The sequence below is a fragment of the Antedon bifida genome, chromosome 2 (assembly GCF_963402885.1).
Source record: "Antedon bifida chromosome 2, ecAntBifi1.1, whole genome shotgun sequence".
NCBI lineage: Eukaryota > Metazoa > Echinodermata > Crinoidea > Comatulida > Antedonidae > Antedon > Antedon bifida.
In genome coordinates this window covers 16,631,633-16,651,723 of record NC_136227.1, presented here as the reverse complement: position 1 = coordinate 16,651,723, position 20,091 = coordinate 16,631,633, and the positions used below count along the sequence as shown (strand labels likewise).

Below are 20,091 nucleotides of genomic sequence, written 5' to 3'. Positions count from 1 at the left end.
GAAAATCACTATATTAATTTATTTTGTGCATTATGAGAAATGCAGTTTATGGCTCAGCAATTGATGCAAACTAGGGGATTTAATGTATTACCAGTCTGTGGTACAAGGGTTGTTGTTTTTGTAATTATGGAATGTCCATTAGGGGCAACAACAAAAATTACATTCAAGAATTCGAAATAACAAATTAACAATTTGAAATAAATAACGAATTATTAATTTATTTCAATTATAAATTCAACCTGCTCCTTCTGTCATCCTCATTTATTCTCGGAAATACAAAAGAATGCATAGCCGAAGAACGGTAGTCGATTATTTATTATTTTTGTTTTAAATGATACACAATAATATCTTATCACGCGACTAATAACACGCCTTCTGTATTCTTTTAACAGGGACATATTTTTGTGTGGCAAGTAAACTTTTTGTGTGGCAAGTAAACTTGGTATATTGGTCATGTGACAAAACCTTATCTTCCATAAGATTAAATAACACGCCTTCTGTATTCTTTTAACATGGACATATTCGTTGACATGGACCAAAATATTAGTTGACTGGCCCAGTAGTTAAGCTTACTCCATGGGTTAAGGCAGGGGCGCCGTTAATCGACACAGCTTCCAGACATTCCTCGACCATTTTTCTGGTCAATCTTTAGCCTATTTCAGAAATAAAAGGTAATTGTTGCAATACTGGAGTTTGTTTGTATTAAAAATTATTTAAACAAATTATAAATCCCAGCAGGATTCGAACCATGTAGGTAAAGCTAATACCTAAAGAAAACAAAAATTACCTTTCAACATGCTCCCTCTTTGACAATATTTTGCCAAATACTTCATTTGTTTGTTACTTGGCAAAATGACATTTTGCCAAGTCTCTATATATTAATGCTACTAATTTTGTCACGTAATTTTACGTATCTCCTCCGAAACCGCTGAATGGTACGTGCTTACATTTGGCACACTGATGTTTCTTGATGGGCCGCGCACACGATAGGCTTTGTCACTTTCCTAAATTTTAAGGATAAACACTAAAAAAAGGCAAAAAAATAACAGTAATTTGATGTCTCAACGACCATGTTTCGTCACTGTATAAACTACGCAACCTATGTTGGATCTACAAATACCAGTGTTTAGTCTCGACAGCCGGCCAATCGTATTGACTGATGACGTCGTTAAAGTTTTAATTAGTTACACCAGAGCTGAGCCGAAAATGGTTCTTACTAAAATCTCAATAATCTCGAATCAACTGATGGTCGCCGACGTTGACATTTCGAACAGAATACTTCCGACTCTTTTTGTTGATATTTTGCCAGAACAGACAATAAACCATTGGACAAACCAACCTCGATTATACCAAACAGTAAACACCTTTTTCTGTTCAACAGTCAGTGTGTTTACAGATGTAAACAATTCACGCTTAATCCTTTTCTTTACGACGTACTAGACGGAGTACCACCACGCATCATTTGGCGGTATTGCTCCAACCAAATTGAACAGGTTCGTACAATTTTATTTTATTAGAACCGATTGTGACACATGGAAACAAAACTGTTGAAAGAACTCTTCATTTTACTACTGTACCGTTGCGGAATGTGCATCGATGAACAGCCGGACTTGTTAATTGGATCCGTGTACGTTGACGGTGTATGGCAGTTTTCTATCATATCACGACGCATGATAAATAAATAAATGTAATAAATAAATAAATAAATGCATCAGAGAAAACGAAAAACACGCGTGCATTGAATCATTGAAGACGGTACTCATATTGTGACGTGTTGTGATGAATGCGATCGATGGGCCGGTATGATTTATTTTTGCAAAGGTTAGATCAACGTTTTGGTATAATAAGTGGTTCGGTTACATCGTGGTGGTACTAGGCCTAAAGTACATGCCTTACAGATCGTAGTACCAAAGTACTTAATAACAATTTTTCTACCACAAGGTTCAATTGTTGGACCGTTGGGTTTTATCTTATATACATCTTCTATCGGTGATATCATTCGTAATCATAACGTCCTTTTTCATGAATATGCCGATGATATACAGTTGTATATAGAATTCGACCTTCCTGTCCCGCCTTGCTTGGTGCCCGCGCCCGTGCCCGCGAAGTTGATCTCAATCGATTACAGCAATTGCAGAAACAAGGCTACTTTGCGTGTGGACGGGATCAGCCTTCGGATGGTTTATATTGAAATATCTCCATTGTCTTCATATAAAAAAAAGAATTGTGTACAAAATTATTGTTTTTGTTTATAAATATATTTACTCTGTTTCCTTTATACCTTTTTTTTAAACCGTGATCCGCTTTCATTTAATTACAGGTGTCGATTATCTCCTCTAATGATCCCACCCGACTTTTCGTTCCACGATCTAATCGGAAAGCTGGTAACAATACTTTTTCTGTCACCTATCCGCGGATCTGGAACGCGCTTCCTGTCGATTTAAGAGGAGCGAATTCGGCAACTCAATTTAAACATCAAAAACTTTTCTTTAATTAATAATGGGCCTACTAGTATTGTTAGGCGCTCTGTTCATTGTAGGGCGCCATATACGAACTTATAGAATAGAATATAAAAAATTGTGTACAAAATTATTGTTTTTGTTTATAAATATATTTACTCTGTTATATTAGGCCTATACCTTTTTTTAAACCGTGATCCGTTTTCATTTAATTACAGGTGTCGACTTATCTCCTCTATATTGTGTACAAAATTATTGTGTTTGTTTATAAATATATTTACTCTGTTTCCTTTTTTCCTTTTTTTTAACCGTGATCCGCTTTCATTTAATTACAGGTGTCGACTTATCTCCTCTAATCATCTCACCCGCCTTTTCGTATCACGATCTAATCGGAAAGCTGGTGACAATACTTTTTCTGTCACCTCTCCGCGGATCTGGAACGCGTTATTGTTAGGCGCTCTGTTCATTGTATGGCGCCATCATATACGAACTTATAGAATAGAATATAAAATATTCTTTAGAAACGTGTAAATCTGATATCTTTTTAATTAAATCATCTATAACGTCAGCATTCGAAAGCATGATTTTTATGGATCTGTTGGAGAAATCTGTGAACAAAGCTGTAGAGAAAATAGAAACCAGGTTTGATTATTTGGAAGGGAAAATGTTTGATATTGAAAGCAAACAAGATGAAATTGCAACCAATACTGCTTCGGAAATCTCGTACATTGATGAATTACAGCACAAAATACAAAAACAGGCCGTACAACTGGACGATCTTGAACAATATTCTCGTAGAAACTGTCTACGCTTATTCGGAATCCCGGAGACAAGTAAAGAGAATACTGATGAAATTGTGGTTAACCTAGCAAATAGTAAACTTGGAATTGATATTAATCTGCACGATATTGATAGGTCTCATCGGACAGGAGCAAGAAATGGCAAATCGAATCGTCCTCGACCAATCATCGTGAAATTCACTTCTTATCGGAACAGAAAAAGAATCATCACAGCACGTAGAAAGCTGAAAGGAAGTGGTATTTCAATCCAAGAGGACCTGACATGGAACAGAAGGAATCTACTTGCTGAAGCCAAGAAGCACCCAAGCACAAAGAGCGTATGGTCAATCGATGGAAAGGTGATGGCGACAGTAGTCAGAAATGACAGGGAAGTAAAATTAACCATTCTTACATTGGCTGAACTAAACAATCTATAATTATGTTATTAAATCCAAAGAGAGATATACGATGGTTATGCACAGAGTTTTACAATACCATTTATAACTGTTTGTAATTTAATTTTGAAAAGAAATGTATTATCATTAGGTATATTCACTAAGCACGATTTTGAAATTGAAACTAATGTGACCTCGATTATTATACCGTTAGCATCACTTTTCGATAATTTTTTGTTTCTTTTTATTTTTTCTTTTCTTCATTCTTAACAAAACAAATGAACAACATAGAAAATGAAATTAATATCTTTAATGTCAAGCATTCAGTTCAAAATGCATATAACTTTGATCAAAACTTTATGAATTATCAAGATAAAGCCTTTTCCGCTTCACACGTTAATATTCGCTCCTTAAGTAAAAATTACGACAATCTCAATTTATTTTATGAAACCTGTATTAAATATAAATTTAATATTATTGGTATTTCAGAGGTATGGAATATTTCCCAACCTGAGCTTTACCGGCTACAGAATTATAATTTAGAAGTTGTATGTCGAGAGGATTCTCGTGGGGGCGGCGTAGGTGCCTACATTCATTCTTCTTTAAATTATAAACTTGTAAAAGCCAATGTTACCCATAATGAGTCCTTGTGGTTAAAAGTTGCAAATAGTAATAATTCTGAAATCCTTGTAGGTGTTATCTACCGAAAACCAAATACTAATATTAAAGAATTTCAAGACAGTCTTATTCATACATTAAAGGAAAATAACATTGATAAAACGGACTGTATTCTCTTAGGGGATTTTAATTTGGATGCAAATGACAACAACACACTTAATAATAACTTTTTCTCAATAATGGATTGCATTTGCATGACTCAACTTATAAACAGTCCAACAAGAAAAACGCTTACTACTAGTACAATAATTGATCATATTTATACAAATATTCATAAATTTAAAATACATTCCGGTACAATTTAGGCCTATACAGACATATCTGACCATTTTCCTATTTTTGCTGTTTTTGAAGATTTTACATTAGGCCTAAGAATAAAAGATAAGCCAATAACTATAACAAACAGAAACTTTAAAAAATATAAAGTTGAACATTTTATTTCTGAACTGGCTTATTGTAATTGGCGTGAAGTGTATGATACCAATGATACAAATACAGCCTATAATAATTTTAATGATATATTTCTGAATGTTTGTGATAAACATGCCCCAATTACAACGCAAAATCCAAAGAAACAGCATGTGGATAAACCTTGGCTTTCCAAAGCAATCAAGACAAGCATAAACAAAAAGAACAAAATGTACTCAAAGTGTATAAAAAGGAATTTTAATCCAGAGATATTTTCACGCTATAAGAAGTACAGAAATATATTAACAAGTGTAATCAGAAAGGCTAAAAAATATATTACGGTAAACTGTTCAGAAATTGTAAAAACGATAGTGGAAAAATATGGAACAATATAAACATGCTAATTAAAGGATCTAACTCTAATGATCACGGAAATCCTCTCGATACACTCAGAGTGGTCAATGACATGGGTAAACAAATAAGTAACGGTCCAGAAAATTGTGCTTCAACTTTCAATAATTATTTTGTTAATATAGGGCCAAATTTAGCCAGCAAAATTAATGAAAACTCGACACCACCTTCTGATTATTTACAAAATCCCATAACGCCTTCTTTTTTCTTGAAACCAATTACACATTATGAAATTGAAAATCTAATTTAAAATATAGATATAAAAAAGTCATCTGGGTATGATTACATGTCTGGGCGTCTAGTCAAAGACTCTGCTTCCCATATTAGTAGACCACTTGAGCATGTATTTAATTTATCATTTAATAATGGGATCTTCCCAGATGCTCTGAAAATAACAAAGGTGTATCCTATTTTTAAGAAGGAAGAAAAAGATGTTATAAACAATTACAGGCCTATTTCTGTTCTACCAATTTTAGCCAAAATATTTGAAAAATTAGTTAATGTCCGAATGTTAGAATTAAAACCACATAGAGAAAATTAGAACTACTATTAAAAGAAAAATTGGAATCATTTTTAAATTGAGACATTTTCTTTCACAGAATATTCTTTTATTAATTTACAAATCATTTTTACAACCACATATCATGTATGGCCTTGAGATTTGGGGAAGCACTTATTCATCGTATTTACAACCTATCTTTTTACTTCAGAAAATTGCAGTGAGAGCAATTTCTTTTAGTGACTTTACCTCCCATTCTCAACCTTTATTTAAACAATTTAATTTGCTAGATGTATTTAAGTTACACAAATTATGTATTTCCTTATTCATGTTTGATTTGTATCACGATAAATTGCCTCATGATCTAAACGAATATGTAACACTTATCACCCATTCACATGAAACTGGACAAAAATGTAAGGGAAATCTGTACCAACCTAAGGCAAATAGTACATCCGGCCAATTTTCCATTACCTGTATAGGAACGAAAATATGGAACGAAATACCAATACAAGTCCGGGAAATTAAATTTAGGAAACATTTTAAAACCAAAGTCATAGAACTCCTGTTGGAGTCATAACATTTATGAGTAAATGTATGGCATTAATATATACATGTGTGTATGTGTATGTATATACAATTGAAACGGAATGGTGTATGTATGTATGTATGTATGTGTGTGTGTATGTATGTATATATATATATAATTTACAGTATGATTTATATATATATATATAATTTGCCTCTTGTGTTTATATGTATAATTATATATATCTATTATTATTATTACTATTATACTATTATTTATTAGTAATTAAATTCTATCATAATATGATTTGTTTGATTTCAATAAAATTGAAATGTTTTAGTTATACAGGGAGTAGAGCTAGATAGGCATGAAGTTACCTTTTCTCTTCTTCCTTTTTATCCAATTATTTTAATGTTTTATATTATAATGTTATGTTTATGTATTTTTTGGATGAATAAAGAAAGAAATCACAAATGTACATAAACGACCGCCATTCCCCTGTGTACGTGTGGGACTGTGTGGCAATCAAGTACGTACCGGTCTTACCATTCCTGTACATCATGTACGTAAACGACTGCCATTCCCCTGTGTACGTGTGGGACTGTGTGGCAATCAAGTACGCACTGGCCTTACCATTCCTGTACATCATGTACGTAAACGACCGCCATTCCTCTGTGTACGTGTGGGACTGTGTGGCAATCAAGTACGCACAGGCCTTACCATTCCTGTACATCATGTACATAAACGACTGCCATTCCCCTGTGTACGTGTGGGACTGTGTGGCAATCAAGTACACACTGACCTTACCATTCCTGTACATCATGTACGTAAACGACCGCCATGCCCCTGTGTACGTGTGGGACTGTGTGGCAATCAAGTACGCACCGGTCTTACCATTCCTGTACATCATGTGCATAAACGACTGCCATTCACTGTGTACGTGTGGGACTGTGTGGCAATCAAGTACGCACTGGCCTTACCATTCCTGTACATCATGTACGTAAACGACCGCCATGCCCCTGTGTACGTGTGGGACTGTGTGGCAATCAAGTACACACTGGCCTTACCATTCCTGTACATCATGTACGTAAACGACCGCCATGCCCCTGTGTACGTGAGGGACTGTGTGGCAATCTAGTACGCACTGGCCTTACCATTCCTGTATATCATGTACGTAATCGACCGCCATGCCCCTGTATACGTGTGAGACTGTGTGGCAATCAAGTACACACTGGCCTTACCATTCCTGTACATCATGTACATAAACGACCGCCATGTCCCTGTGTACGTGTGGGACTGTGTGGCAATCTAATACGCACTGGCCTTACCATTCCTGTACATCATGTACGTAAACGACCGCCATGCCCTTGTGTACGTGTGGGACTGTGTGGCAATCAAGTACGCACTGGCCTTACCATTCCTGTACATCATGTACATAAATGACCGCCATTCCCCTGTGTACATGTGGGACTGTGTGGCAATCTAATACGCACTGGCCTTACCATTCCTGTACATCATGTACGTAAACGACCGCCATGCCCCTGTGTACGTGTGGGACTGTGTGGCAATCAAGTACGCACCGGTCTTACCATTCCTGTACATCATGTGCATAAACGACTGCCATTCACTGTGTACGTGTGGGACTGTGTGGCAATCAAGTACGCACTGGCCTTACCATTCCTGTACATCATGTACGTAAACGACCGCCATGCCCCTGTGTACGTGTGGGACTGTGTGGCAATCAAGTACACACTGGCCTTACCATTCCTGTACATCATGTACGTAAACGACCGCCATGCCCCTGTGTACGTGAGGGACTGTGTGGCAATCTAGTACGCACTGGCCTTACCATTCCTGTATATCATGTACGTAATCGACCGCCATGCCCCTGTATACGTGTGAGACTGTGTGGCAATCAAGTACACACTGGCCTTACCATTCCTGTACATCATGTACATAAACGACCGCCATGCCCCTGTGTACGTGTGGGACTGTGTGGCAATCTAATACGCACTGGCCTTACCATTCCTGTACATCATGTACGTAAACGACCGCCATGCCCTTGTGTACGTGTGGGACTGTGTGGCAATCAAGTACGCACTGGCCTTACCATTCCTGTACATCATGTACATAAATGACCGCCATTCCCCTGTGTACATGTGGGACTGTGTGGCAATCTAATACGCACTGGCCTTACCATTCCTGTACATCATGTACGTAAACGACCGCCATGCCCCTGTGTACGTGTGGGACTGTGTGGCAATCAAGTACGCACCGGTCTTACCATTCCTGTACATCATGTGCATAAACGACTGCCATTCACTGTGTACGTGTGGGACTGTGTGGCAATCAAGTACGCACTGGCCTTACCATTCCTGTACATCATGTACGTAAACGACCGCCATGCCCCTGTGTACGTGTGGGACTGTGTGGCAATCAAGTACACACTGGCCTTACCATTCCTGTACATCATGTACGTAAACGACCGCCATGCCCCTGTGTACGTGAGGGACTGTGTGGCAATCTAGTACGCACTGGCCTTACCATTCCTGTATATCATGTACGTAATCGACCGCCATGCCCCTGTATACGTGTGAGACTGTGTGGCAATCAAGTAAACACTGGCCTTACCATTCCTGTACATCATGTACATAAACGACCGCCATGCCCCTGTGTACGTGTGGGACTGTGTGGCAATCTAATACGCACTGGCCTTACCATTCCTGTACATCATGTACGTAAACGACCGCCATGCCCTTGTGTACGTGTGGGACTGTGTGGCAATCAAGTACGCACTGGCCTTACCATTCCTGTACATCATGTACATAAATGACCGCCATTCCCCTGTGTACATGTGGGACTGTGTGGCAATCTAATACGCACTGGCCTTACCATTCCTGTACATCATGTACGTAAACGACCGCCATGCCCCTGTGTACGTGTGGGACTGTGTGGCAATCAAGTACGCACTGGCCTTACCATTCCTGTACATCATGTACGTAAACGACTGCCATTCCCCTGTGTACGTGTGGGACTGTGTGGCAATCTAGTACGCACTGGCCTTACCATGGCATTCCTGTACATCATGTACGTAAATGACCGCCATTCCCCTGTGTACATGTGGGACTGTGTGGCAATCTAATACGCACTGGCCTTACCATTCCTGTACATCATGTACGTAAACGACCGCCATGCCCCTGTGTACGTGTGGGACTGTGTGGCAATCAAGTACGCACCGGTCTTACCATTCCTGTACATCATGTGCATAAACGACTGCCATTCACTGTGTACGTGTGGGACTGTGTGGCAATCAAGTACGCACTGGCCTTACCATTCCTGTACATCATGTACGTAAACGACCGCCATGCCCCTGTGTACGTGTGGGACTGTGTGGCAATCAAGTACACACTGGCCTTACCATTCCTGTACATCATGTACGTAAACGACCGCCATGCCCCTGTGTACGTGAGGGACTGTGTGGCAATCTAGTACGCACTGGCCTTACCATTCCTGTATATCATGTACGTAATCGACCGCCATGCCCCTGTATACGTGTGAGACTGTGTGGCAATCAAGTACACACTGGCCTTACCATTCCTGTACATCATGTACATAAACGACCGCCATGCCCCTGTGTACGTGTGGGACTGTGTGGCAATCTAATACGCACTGGCCTTACCATTCCTGTACATCATGTACGTAAACGACCGCCATGCCCTTGTGTACGTGTGGGACTGTGTGGCAATCAAGTACGCACTGGCCTTACCATTCCTGTACATCATGTACATAAATGACCGCCATTCCCCTGTGTACATGTGGGACTGTGTGGCAATCTAATACGCACTGGCCTTACCATTCCTGTACATCATGTACGTAAACGACCGCCATGCCCCTGTGTACGTGTGGGACTGTGTGGCAATCAAGTACGCACCGGTCTTACCATTCCTGTACATCATGTGCATAAACGACTGCCATTCACTGTGTACGTGTGGGACTGTGTGGCAATCAAGTACGCACTGGCCTTACCATTCCTGTACATCATGTACGTAAACGACCGCCATGCCCCTGTGTACGTGTGGGACTGTGTGGCAATCAAGTACACACTGGCCTTACCATTCCTGTACATCATGTACGTAAACGACCGCCATGCCCCTGTGTACGTGAGGGACTGTGTGGCAATCTAGTACGCACTGGCCTTACCATTCCTGTATATCATGTACGTAATCGACCGCCATGCCCCTGTATACGTGTGAGACTGTGTGGCAATCAAGTAAACACTGGCCTTACCATTCCTGTACATCATGTACATAAACGACCGCCATGCCCCTGTGTACGTGTGGGACTGTGTGGCAATCTAATACGCACTGGCCTTACCATTCCTGTACATCATGTACGTAAACGACCGCCATGCCCTTGTGTACGTGTGGGACTGTGTGGCAATCAAGTACGCACTGGCCTTACCATTCCTGTACATCATGTACATAAATGACCGCCATTCCCCTGTGTACATGTGGGACTGTGTGGCAATCTAATACGCACTGGCCTTACCATTCCTGTACATCATGTACGTAAACGACCGCCATGCCCCTGTGTACGTGTGGGACTGTGTGGCAATCAAGTACGCACTGGCCTTACCATTCCTGTACATCATGTACGTAAACGACTGCCATTCCCCTGTGTACGTGTGGGACTGTGTGGCAATCTAGTACGCACTGGCCTTACCATGGCATTCCTGTACATCATGTACGTAAACGACCGCCATTCCCCTATGTACGTGTGGGACTGTGTGGCAATCTAGTTCGCACTGGCCTTACCATTCCTGTACATCATGTACGTAAACAACCGCCATTCCCCTGTGTACGTGTTGGACTGTGTGGCAATCAAGTACGCACTGGCCTTACCATTCTTGTACATCATGTACGTAAACGACTGCCATTCCCCTGTGTACGTGTGGGACTGTGTGGCAATCAAGTACGCACTGGCCTTACCATTCCTGTACATCATGTACGTAAACAACCGCCATTCCCCTGTGTACGTGTGGGACTGTGTGGCAATCAAGTACACACTGGCCTTACCATTCCTGTACATCATGTACGTAAACGACTGCCATTCCCCTGTGTACCTGTGGGACTGTGTGGCAATCAAGTACGCACTGTCCTTACCATTCCTGTACATCATGTACGTAAACGACTGCCATTCCCCTGTGTACGTATGGGACTGTGTGGCAATCAAGTACGCACTGGCCTTACCATTCCTGTACATCATGTACATAAACGACCGCCATTCCCCTGTGTACGTGTGGGACTGTGTGGCAATCAAGTACGCACTGGCCTTACCATTCCTGTGCATCATGTACATAAACGACCGCCATTCCCCTGTGTACGTGTGGGACTGTGTGGCAATAAAGTACGCACTGGCCTTACCATTTCTGTACATCATGTACATAAACGACCGCCATTCCCCTGTGTACGTGTGGGACTGTGTGGCAATCAAGTACGCACTGGCCTTACCATTCCTGTACATCATGAACGTAAACGACCGCCATTCCCCTGTGTACGTGTGGGACTGTGTGGCAATCAAGTACGCACTGGCCTTACCATTCCTGTACAGCATGTACATAAACGACCGCCATTCCCCTGTGTACGTGTGGGACTGTGTGGCAATCAAGTACGCACTGGTCTTACCATTCCTGTACATCATGTACGTAAACGACCGCCATTCCCCTGTGTACGTGTGGGGCTGTGTGGCAATCAAGTACGCACTGGCCTTACCATTCCTGTACATCATGTACGTAAACGACCGCCATTCCCCTGTGTACGTGTGGGACTGTGTGGCAATCAAGTACGCACTGGCCTTACCATTCCTGTACAGCATGTACATAAACGACCGCCATTCCCCTGTGTACGTGTGGGACTGTGTGGCAATCAAGTACGCACTGGTCTTACCATTCCTGTACATCATGTACGTAAACGACCGCCATTCCCCTGTGTACGTGTGGGGTTGTGTGGCAATCAAGTACGCACTGGCCTTACCATTCCTGTACATCATGTACGTAAACGACTGCCATTCCCCTGTGTACGTGTGGGGCTGTGTGGCAATCAAGTACGCACTGGCCTTACCATTCCTGTACATCATGTACGTAAACGACCGCCATTCCCCTGTGTACGTGTGGGGCTGTGTGGCAATCGAGTACGCACTGGGCTTACCATACCTATACATCATGTACATAAACGACCGCCATTCCCCTGTGTACGTGTGGGACTGTGTGGCAATCAAGTACGCACTGGCCTTACTATTCCTGTACATCATGTACATGAACGACCGCCATGCCCCTGTGTACGTGTGGGACTGTGTGGCAATCAAGTACGCACCGGTCTTACCATTCCTGTACATCATGTGCATAAACGACTGCCATTCACTGTGTACGTGTGGGACTGTGTGGCAATCAAGTACGCACTGGCCTTACCATTCCTGTACATCATGTACGTAAACGACCGCCATGCCCCTGTGTACGTGTGGGACTGTGTGGCAATCAAGTACACACTGGCCTTACCATTCCTGTACATCATGTACGTAAACGACCGCCATGCCCCTGTGTACGTGAGGGACTGTGTGGCAATCTAGTACGCACTGGCCTTACCATTCCTGTATATCATGTACGTAATCGACCGCCATGCCCCTGTATACGTGTGAGACTGTGTGGCAATCAAGTAAACACTGGCCTTACCATTCCTGTACATCATGTACATAAACGACCGCCATGCCCCTGTGTACGTGTGGGACTGTGTGGCAATCTAATACGCACTGGCCTTACCATTCCTGTACATCATGTACGTAAACGACCGCCATGCCCTTGTGTACGTGTGGGACTGTGTGGCAATCAAGTACGCACTGGCCTTACCATTCCTGTACATCATGTACATAAATGACCGCCATTCCCCTGTGTACATGTGGGACTGTGTGGCAATCTAATACGCACTGGCCTTACCATTCCTGTACATCATGTACGTAAACGACCGCCATGCCCCTGTGTACGTGTGGGACTGTGTGGCAATCAAGTACGCACTGGCCTTACCATTCCTGTACATCATGTACGTAAACGACTGCCATTCCCCTGTGTACGTGTGGGACTGTGTGGCAATCTAGTACGCACTGGCCTTACCATGGCATTCCTGTACATCATGTACGTAAACGACCGCCATTCCCCTATGTACGTGTGGGACTGTGTGGCAATCTAGTTCGCACTGGCCTTACCATTCCTGTACATCATGTACGTAAACAACCGCCATTCCCCTGTGTACGTGTTGGACTGTGTGGCAATCAAGTACGCACTGGCCTTACCATTCTTGTACATCATGTACGTAAACGACTGCCATTCCCCTGTGTACGTGTGGGACTGTGTGGCAATCAAGTACGCACTGGCCTTACCATTCCTGTACATCATGTACGTAAACAACCGCCATTCCCCTGTGTACGTGTGGGACTGTGTGGCAATCAAGTACACACTGGCCTTACCATTCCTGTACATCATGTACGTAAACGACTGCCATTCCCCTGTGTACCTGTGGGACTGTGTGGCAATCAAGTACGCACTGTCCTTACCATTCCTGTACATCATGTACGTAAACGACTGCCATTCCCCTGTGTACGTATGGGACTGTGTGGCAATCAAGTACGCACTGGCCTTACCATTCCTGTACATCATGTACATAAACGACCGCCATTCCCCTGTGTACGTGTGGGACTGTGTGGCAATCAAGTACGCACTGGCCTTACCATTCCTGTGCATCATGTACATAAACGACCGCCATTCCCCTGTGTACGTGTGGGACTGTGTGGCAATAAAGTACGCACTGGCCTTACCATTTCTGTACATCATGTACATAAACGACCGCCATTCCCCTGTGTACGTGTGGGACTGTGTGGCAATCAAGTACGCACTGGCCTTACCATTCCTGTACATCATGAACGTAAACGACCGCCATTCCCCTGTGTACGTGTGGGACTGTGTGGCAATCAAGTACGCACTGGCCTTACCATTCCTGTACAGCATGTACATAAACGACCGCCATTCCCCTGTGTACGTGTGGGACTGTGTGGCAATCAAGTACGCACTGGTCTTACCATTCCTGTACATCATGTACGTAAACGACCGCCATTCCCCTGTGTACGTGTGGGGCTGTGTGGCAATCAAGTACGCACTGGCCTTACCATTCCTGTACATCATGTACGTAAACGACCGCCATTCCCCTGTGTACGTGTGGGACTGTGTGGCAATCAAGTACGCACTGGCCTTACCATTCCTGTACAGCATGTACATAAACGACCGCCATTCCCCTGTGTACGTGTGGGACTGTGTGGCAATCAAGTACGCACTGGTCTTACCATTCCTGTACATCATGTACGTAAACGACCACCATTCCCCTGTGTACGTGTGGGGTTGTGTGGCAATCAAGTACGCACTGGCCTTACCATTCCTGTACATCATGTACGTAAACGACTGCCATTCCCCTGTGTACGTGTGGGGCTGTGTGGCAATCAAGTACGCACTGGCCTTACCATTCCTGTACATCATGTACGTAAACGACCGCCATTCCCCTGTGTACGTGTGGGGCTGTGTGGCAATCGAGTACGCACTGGGCTTACCATACCTATACATCATGTACATAAACGACCGCCATTCCCCTGTGTACGTGTGGGACTGTGTGGCAATCAAGTACGCACTGGCCTTACTATTCCTGTACATCATGTACATGAACGACCGCCATGCCCCTGTGTACGTGTGGGACTGTGTGGCAATCAAGTACGCACCGGTCTTACCATTCCTGTACATCATGTGCATAAACGACTGCCATTCACTGTGTACGTGTGGGACTGTGTGGCAATCAAGTACGCACTGGCCTTACCATTCCTGTACATCATGTACGTAAACGACCGCCATGCCCCTGTGTACGTGTGGGACTGTGTGGCAATCAAGTACACACTGGCCTTACCATTCCTGTACATCATGTACGTAAACGACCGCCATGCCCCTGTGTACGTGAGGGACTGTGTGGCAATCTAGTACGCACTGGCCTTACCATTCCTGTATATCATGTACGTAATCGACCGCCATGCCCCTGTATACGTGTGAGACTGTGTGGCAATCAAGTACACACTGGCCTTACCATTCCTGTACATCATGTACATAAACGACCGCCATGCCCCTGTGTACGTGTGGGACTGTGTGGCAATCTAATACGCACTGGCCTTACCATTCCTGTACATCATGTACGTAAACGACCGCCATGCCCTTGTGTACGTGTGGGACTGTGTGGCAATCAAGTACGCACTGGCCTTACCATTCCTGTACATCATGTACATAAATGACCGCCATTCCCCTGTGTACATGTGGGACTGTGTGGCAATCTAATACGCACTGGCCTTACCATTCCTGTACATCATGTACGTAAACGACCGCCATGCCCCTGTGTACGTGTGGGACTGTGTGGCAATCAAGTACGCACCGGTCTTACCATTCCTGTACATCATGTGCATAAACGACTGCCATTCACTGTGTACGTGTGGGACTGTGTGGCAATCAAGTACGCACTGGCCTTACCATTCCTGTACATCATGTACGTAAACGACCGCCATGCCCCTGTGTACGTGTGGGACTGTTTGGCAATCAAGTACACACTGGCCTTACCATTCCTGTACATCATGTACGTAAACGACCGCCATGCCCCTGTGTACGTGAGGGACTGTGTGGCAATCTAGTACGCACTGGCCTTACCATTCCTGTATATCATGTACGTAATCGACCGCCATGCCCCTGTATACGTGTGAGACTGTGTGGCAATCAAGTACACACTGGCCTTACCATTCCTGTACATCATGTACATAAACGACCGCCATGCCCCTGTGTACGTGTGGGACTGTGTGGCAATCTAATACGCACTGGCCTTACCATTCCTGTACATCATGTACGTAAACGACCGCCATGCCCTTGTGTACGTGTGGGACTGTGTGGCAATCAAGTACGCACTGGCCTTACCATTCCTGTACATCATGTACATAAATGACCGCCATTCCCCTGTGTACATGTGGGACTGTGTGGCAATCTAATACGCACTGGCCTTACCATTCCTGTACATCATGTACGTAAACGACCGCCATGCCCCTGTGTACGTGTGGGACTGTGTGGCAATCAAGTACGCACTGGCCTTACCATTCCTGTACATCATGTACGTAAACGACTGCCATTCCCCTGTGTACGTGTGGGACTGTGTGGCAATCTAGTACGCACTGGCCTTACCATGGCATTCCTGTACATCATGTACGTAAACGACCGCCATTCCCCTATGTACGTGTGGGACTGTGTGGCAATCTAGTTCGCACTGGCCTTACCATTCCTGTACATCATGTACGTAAACAACTGCCATTCCCCTGTGTACGTGTTGGACTGTGTGGCAATCAAGTACGCACTGGCCTTACCATTCTTGTACATCATGTACGTAAACGACTGCCATTCCACTGTGTACGTGTGGGACTGTGTGGCAATCAAGTACGCACTGGCCTTACCATTCCTGTACATCATGTACGTAAACAACCGCCATTCCCCTGTGTACGTGTGGGACTGTGTGGCAATCAAGTACACACTGGCCTTACCATTCCTGTACATCATGTACGTAAACGACTGCCATTCCCCTGTGTACCTGTGGGACTGTGTGGCAATCAAGTACGCACTGTCCTTACCATTCCTGTACATCATGTACGTAAACGACTGCCATTCCCCTGTGTACGTATGGGACTGTGTGGCAATCAAGTACGCACTGGCCTTACCATTCCTGTACATCATGTACATAAACGACCGCCATTCCCCTGTGTACGTGTGGGACTGTGTGGCAATCAAGTACGCACTGGCCTTACCATTCCTGTGCATCATGTACATAAACGACCGCCATTCCCCTGTGTACGTATGGGACTGTGTGGCAATAAAGTACGCACTGGCCTTACCATTTCTGTACATCATGTACATAAACGACCGCCATTCCCCTGTGTACGTGTGGGACTGTGTGGCAATCAAGTACGCACTGGCCTTACCATTCCTGTACATCATGAACGTAAACGACCGCCATTCCCCTGTGTACGTATGGGACTGTGTGGCAATCAAGTACGCACTGGCCTTACCATTCCTGTACAGCATGTACATAAACGACCGCCATTCCCCTGTGTACGTGTGGGACTGTGTGGCAATCAAGTACGCACTGGTCTTACCATTCCTGTACATCATGTACGTAAACGACCGCCATTCCCCTGTGTACGTGTGGGACTGTGTGGCAATCAAGTACGCACTGGCCTTACCATTCCTGTACATCATGTACGTAAACGACCGCCATTCCCCTGTGTACGTGTGGGACTGTGTGGCAATCAAGTACGCACTGGCCTTACCATTCCTGTACAGCATGTACATAAACGACCGCCATTCCCCTGTGTACGTGTGGGACTGTGTGGCAATCAAGTACGCACTGGTCTTACCATTCCTGTACATCATGTACGTAAACGACCGCCATTCCCCTGTGTACGTGTGGGGTTGTGTGGCAATCAAGTACGCACTGGCCTTACCATTCCTGTACATCATGTACGTAAACGACTGCCATTCCCCTGTGTACGTGTGGGGCTGTGTGGCAATCAAGTACGCACTGGCCTTACCATTCCTGTACATCATGTACGTAAACGACCGCCATTCCCCTGTGTACGTGTGGGGCTGTGTGGCAATCGAGTACGCACTGGGCTTACCATACCTATACATCATGTACATAAACGACCGCCATTCCCCTGTGTACGTGTGGGACTGTGTGGCAATCAAGTACGCACTGGCCTTACTATTCCTGTACATCATGTACATGAACGACCGCCATGCCCCTGTGTACCTGTGGGACTGTGTGGCAATCAAGTACGCACTGGCCTTATCATTCCTGTACATCATGTACATAAACGACTGCCATTCCCCTGTGTACGTGTGGGACTGTGTGGCAATCAAGTACACACTGGCCTTACCATTCCTGTACATCATGTACATAAACGACCGCCATTCCCCTGTGTACGTGTGGGACTGTGTGGCAATCTAGTACGCACTGGCCTTACCATGGCATTCCTGTACATCATGTACGTAAACGACCGCCATTCCCCTATGTACGTATGGGACTGTGTGGCAATCTAGTTCGCACTGGCCTTACCAATCCTGTACATCATGTACGTAAACAACCGCCATTCCCCTGTGTACGTGTGGGACTGTGTGGCAATCAAGTACGCACTGGCCTTACCATTCCTGTACATCATGTACATAAACGACCGCCATTCCCCTGTGTACGTGTGGGACTGTGTGGCAATCTAGTTCGCACTGGCCTTACCATTCTTGTACATCATGTACGTAAACAACCGCCATTCTCCTGTGTACGTGTGGGACTGTGTGGCAATCAAGTACGCACTGGCCTTACCATTCCTGTACATCATGTACATTAACGACTGCCATTCCCCTGTGTACCTGTGGGACTGTGTGGCAATCAAGTACACACTGACCTTACCATTCCTGTACATCATGTACGTAAACGACTGCCATTCCCCTGTGTACCTGTGGGACTGTGTGGCAATCAAGTACGCACTGGCCTTACCATTCCTGTACATCATGTACGTAAACGACTGCCATTCCCCTGTGTACGTATGGGACTGTGTGGCAATCAAGTACGCACTGGCCTTACCATTCATGTACATCATGTACATAAACGACTGCCATTTCCCTATGTACGTGTGGGACTGTGTGGCAATCAAGTACGCACTGGCCTTACCATTCCTGTTCATCATGTACATAAACGTAACGACTGCCATGCCCCTGTGTACGTGTGGGACTGTGTGGCAATCTAGTACGCACTGGCCTTACCATTCCTGCACATCATGTACGTAAACGACCGCCATGCCCTGTGTACGTGTTGGACTGTGTGGCAATCAAGTACGCACTGGCCTTACCATTCCTGTACAACATGTACGTAAACGACCGCCATTCCCCTGTGTACGTGTGGGGCTGTGTGGCAATCAAGTACGCACTGGCCTTACCATTCCTGTACATCATGTACGTAAACGACTGCCATTCCCCTGTGTACGTGTGGGGCTGTGTGGCAATCAAGTACGCACTGGCCTTACCATTCCTGTACATCATGTACGTAAACGACCGCCATTCCCCTGTGTACGTGTGGGGCTGTGTGGCAATCGAGTACGCACTGGGCTTACCATACCTATACATCATGTACATAAACGACCGCCATTCCCCTGTGTACGTGTGGGACTGTGTGGCAATCAAGTACGCACTGGCCTTACCATTCCTGTACATCATGTACATGAACGACCGCCATGCCCCTGTGTACCTGTGGGACTGTGTGGCAATCAAGTACGCACTGGCCTTATCATTCCTGTACATCATGTACATAAACGACCGCCATTCCCCTGTGTACGTGTGGGACTGTGTGGCAATCTAGTACGCACTGGCCTTACCATGGCATTCCTGTACATCATGTACGTAAACGACCGCCATTCCCCTATGTACGTGTGGGACTGTGTGGCAATCTAGTTCGCACTGGCCTTACCATTCCTGTACATCATGTACGTAAACAACCGCCATTCCCCTGTGTACGTGTGGGACTGTGTGGCAATCAAGTACGCACTGGCCTTACCATTCCTGTACATCATGTACATAAACGACCGCCATTCCCCTGTGTACGTGTGGGACTGTGTGGCAATCTAGTTCGCACTGGCCTTACCATTCTTGTACATCATGTACGTAAACAACCGCCATTCTCCTGTGTACGTGTGGGACTGTGTGGCAATCAAGTACGCACTGGCCTTACCATTCCTGTACATCATGTACATTAACGACTGCCATTCCCCTGTGTACCTG

General features: G+C 44.6%; 2 protein-coding genes across 2 annotated transcripts in view; both read left to right on the top strand.

Annotated features, from left to right (window-relative positions):
• The window catches only part of LOC144835067 (uncharacterized), a 224,585-nt gene that overhangs the window by 95,791 nt on the left and 108,703 nt on the right, over positions 1–20,091 (top strand). The gene's annotated exons all lie outside the window — the stretch shown is intronic.
• Positions 3,040–3,675, top strand: LOC144858951 (protein unc-13 homolog C-like). The gene has a single exon (XM_078715111.1). It carries the CDS (start codon positions 3,040–3,042, stop codon positions 3,673–3,675), a length of 636 nt encoding a protein of 211 aa, XP_078571237.1.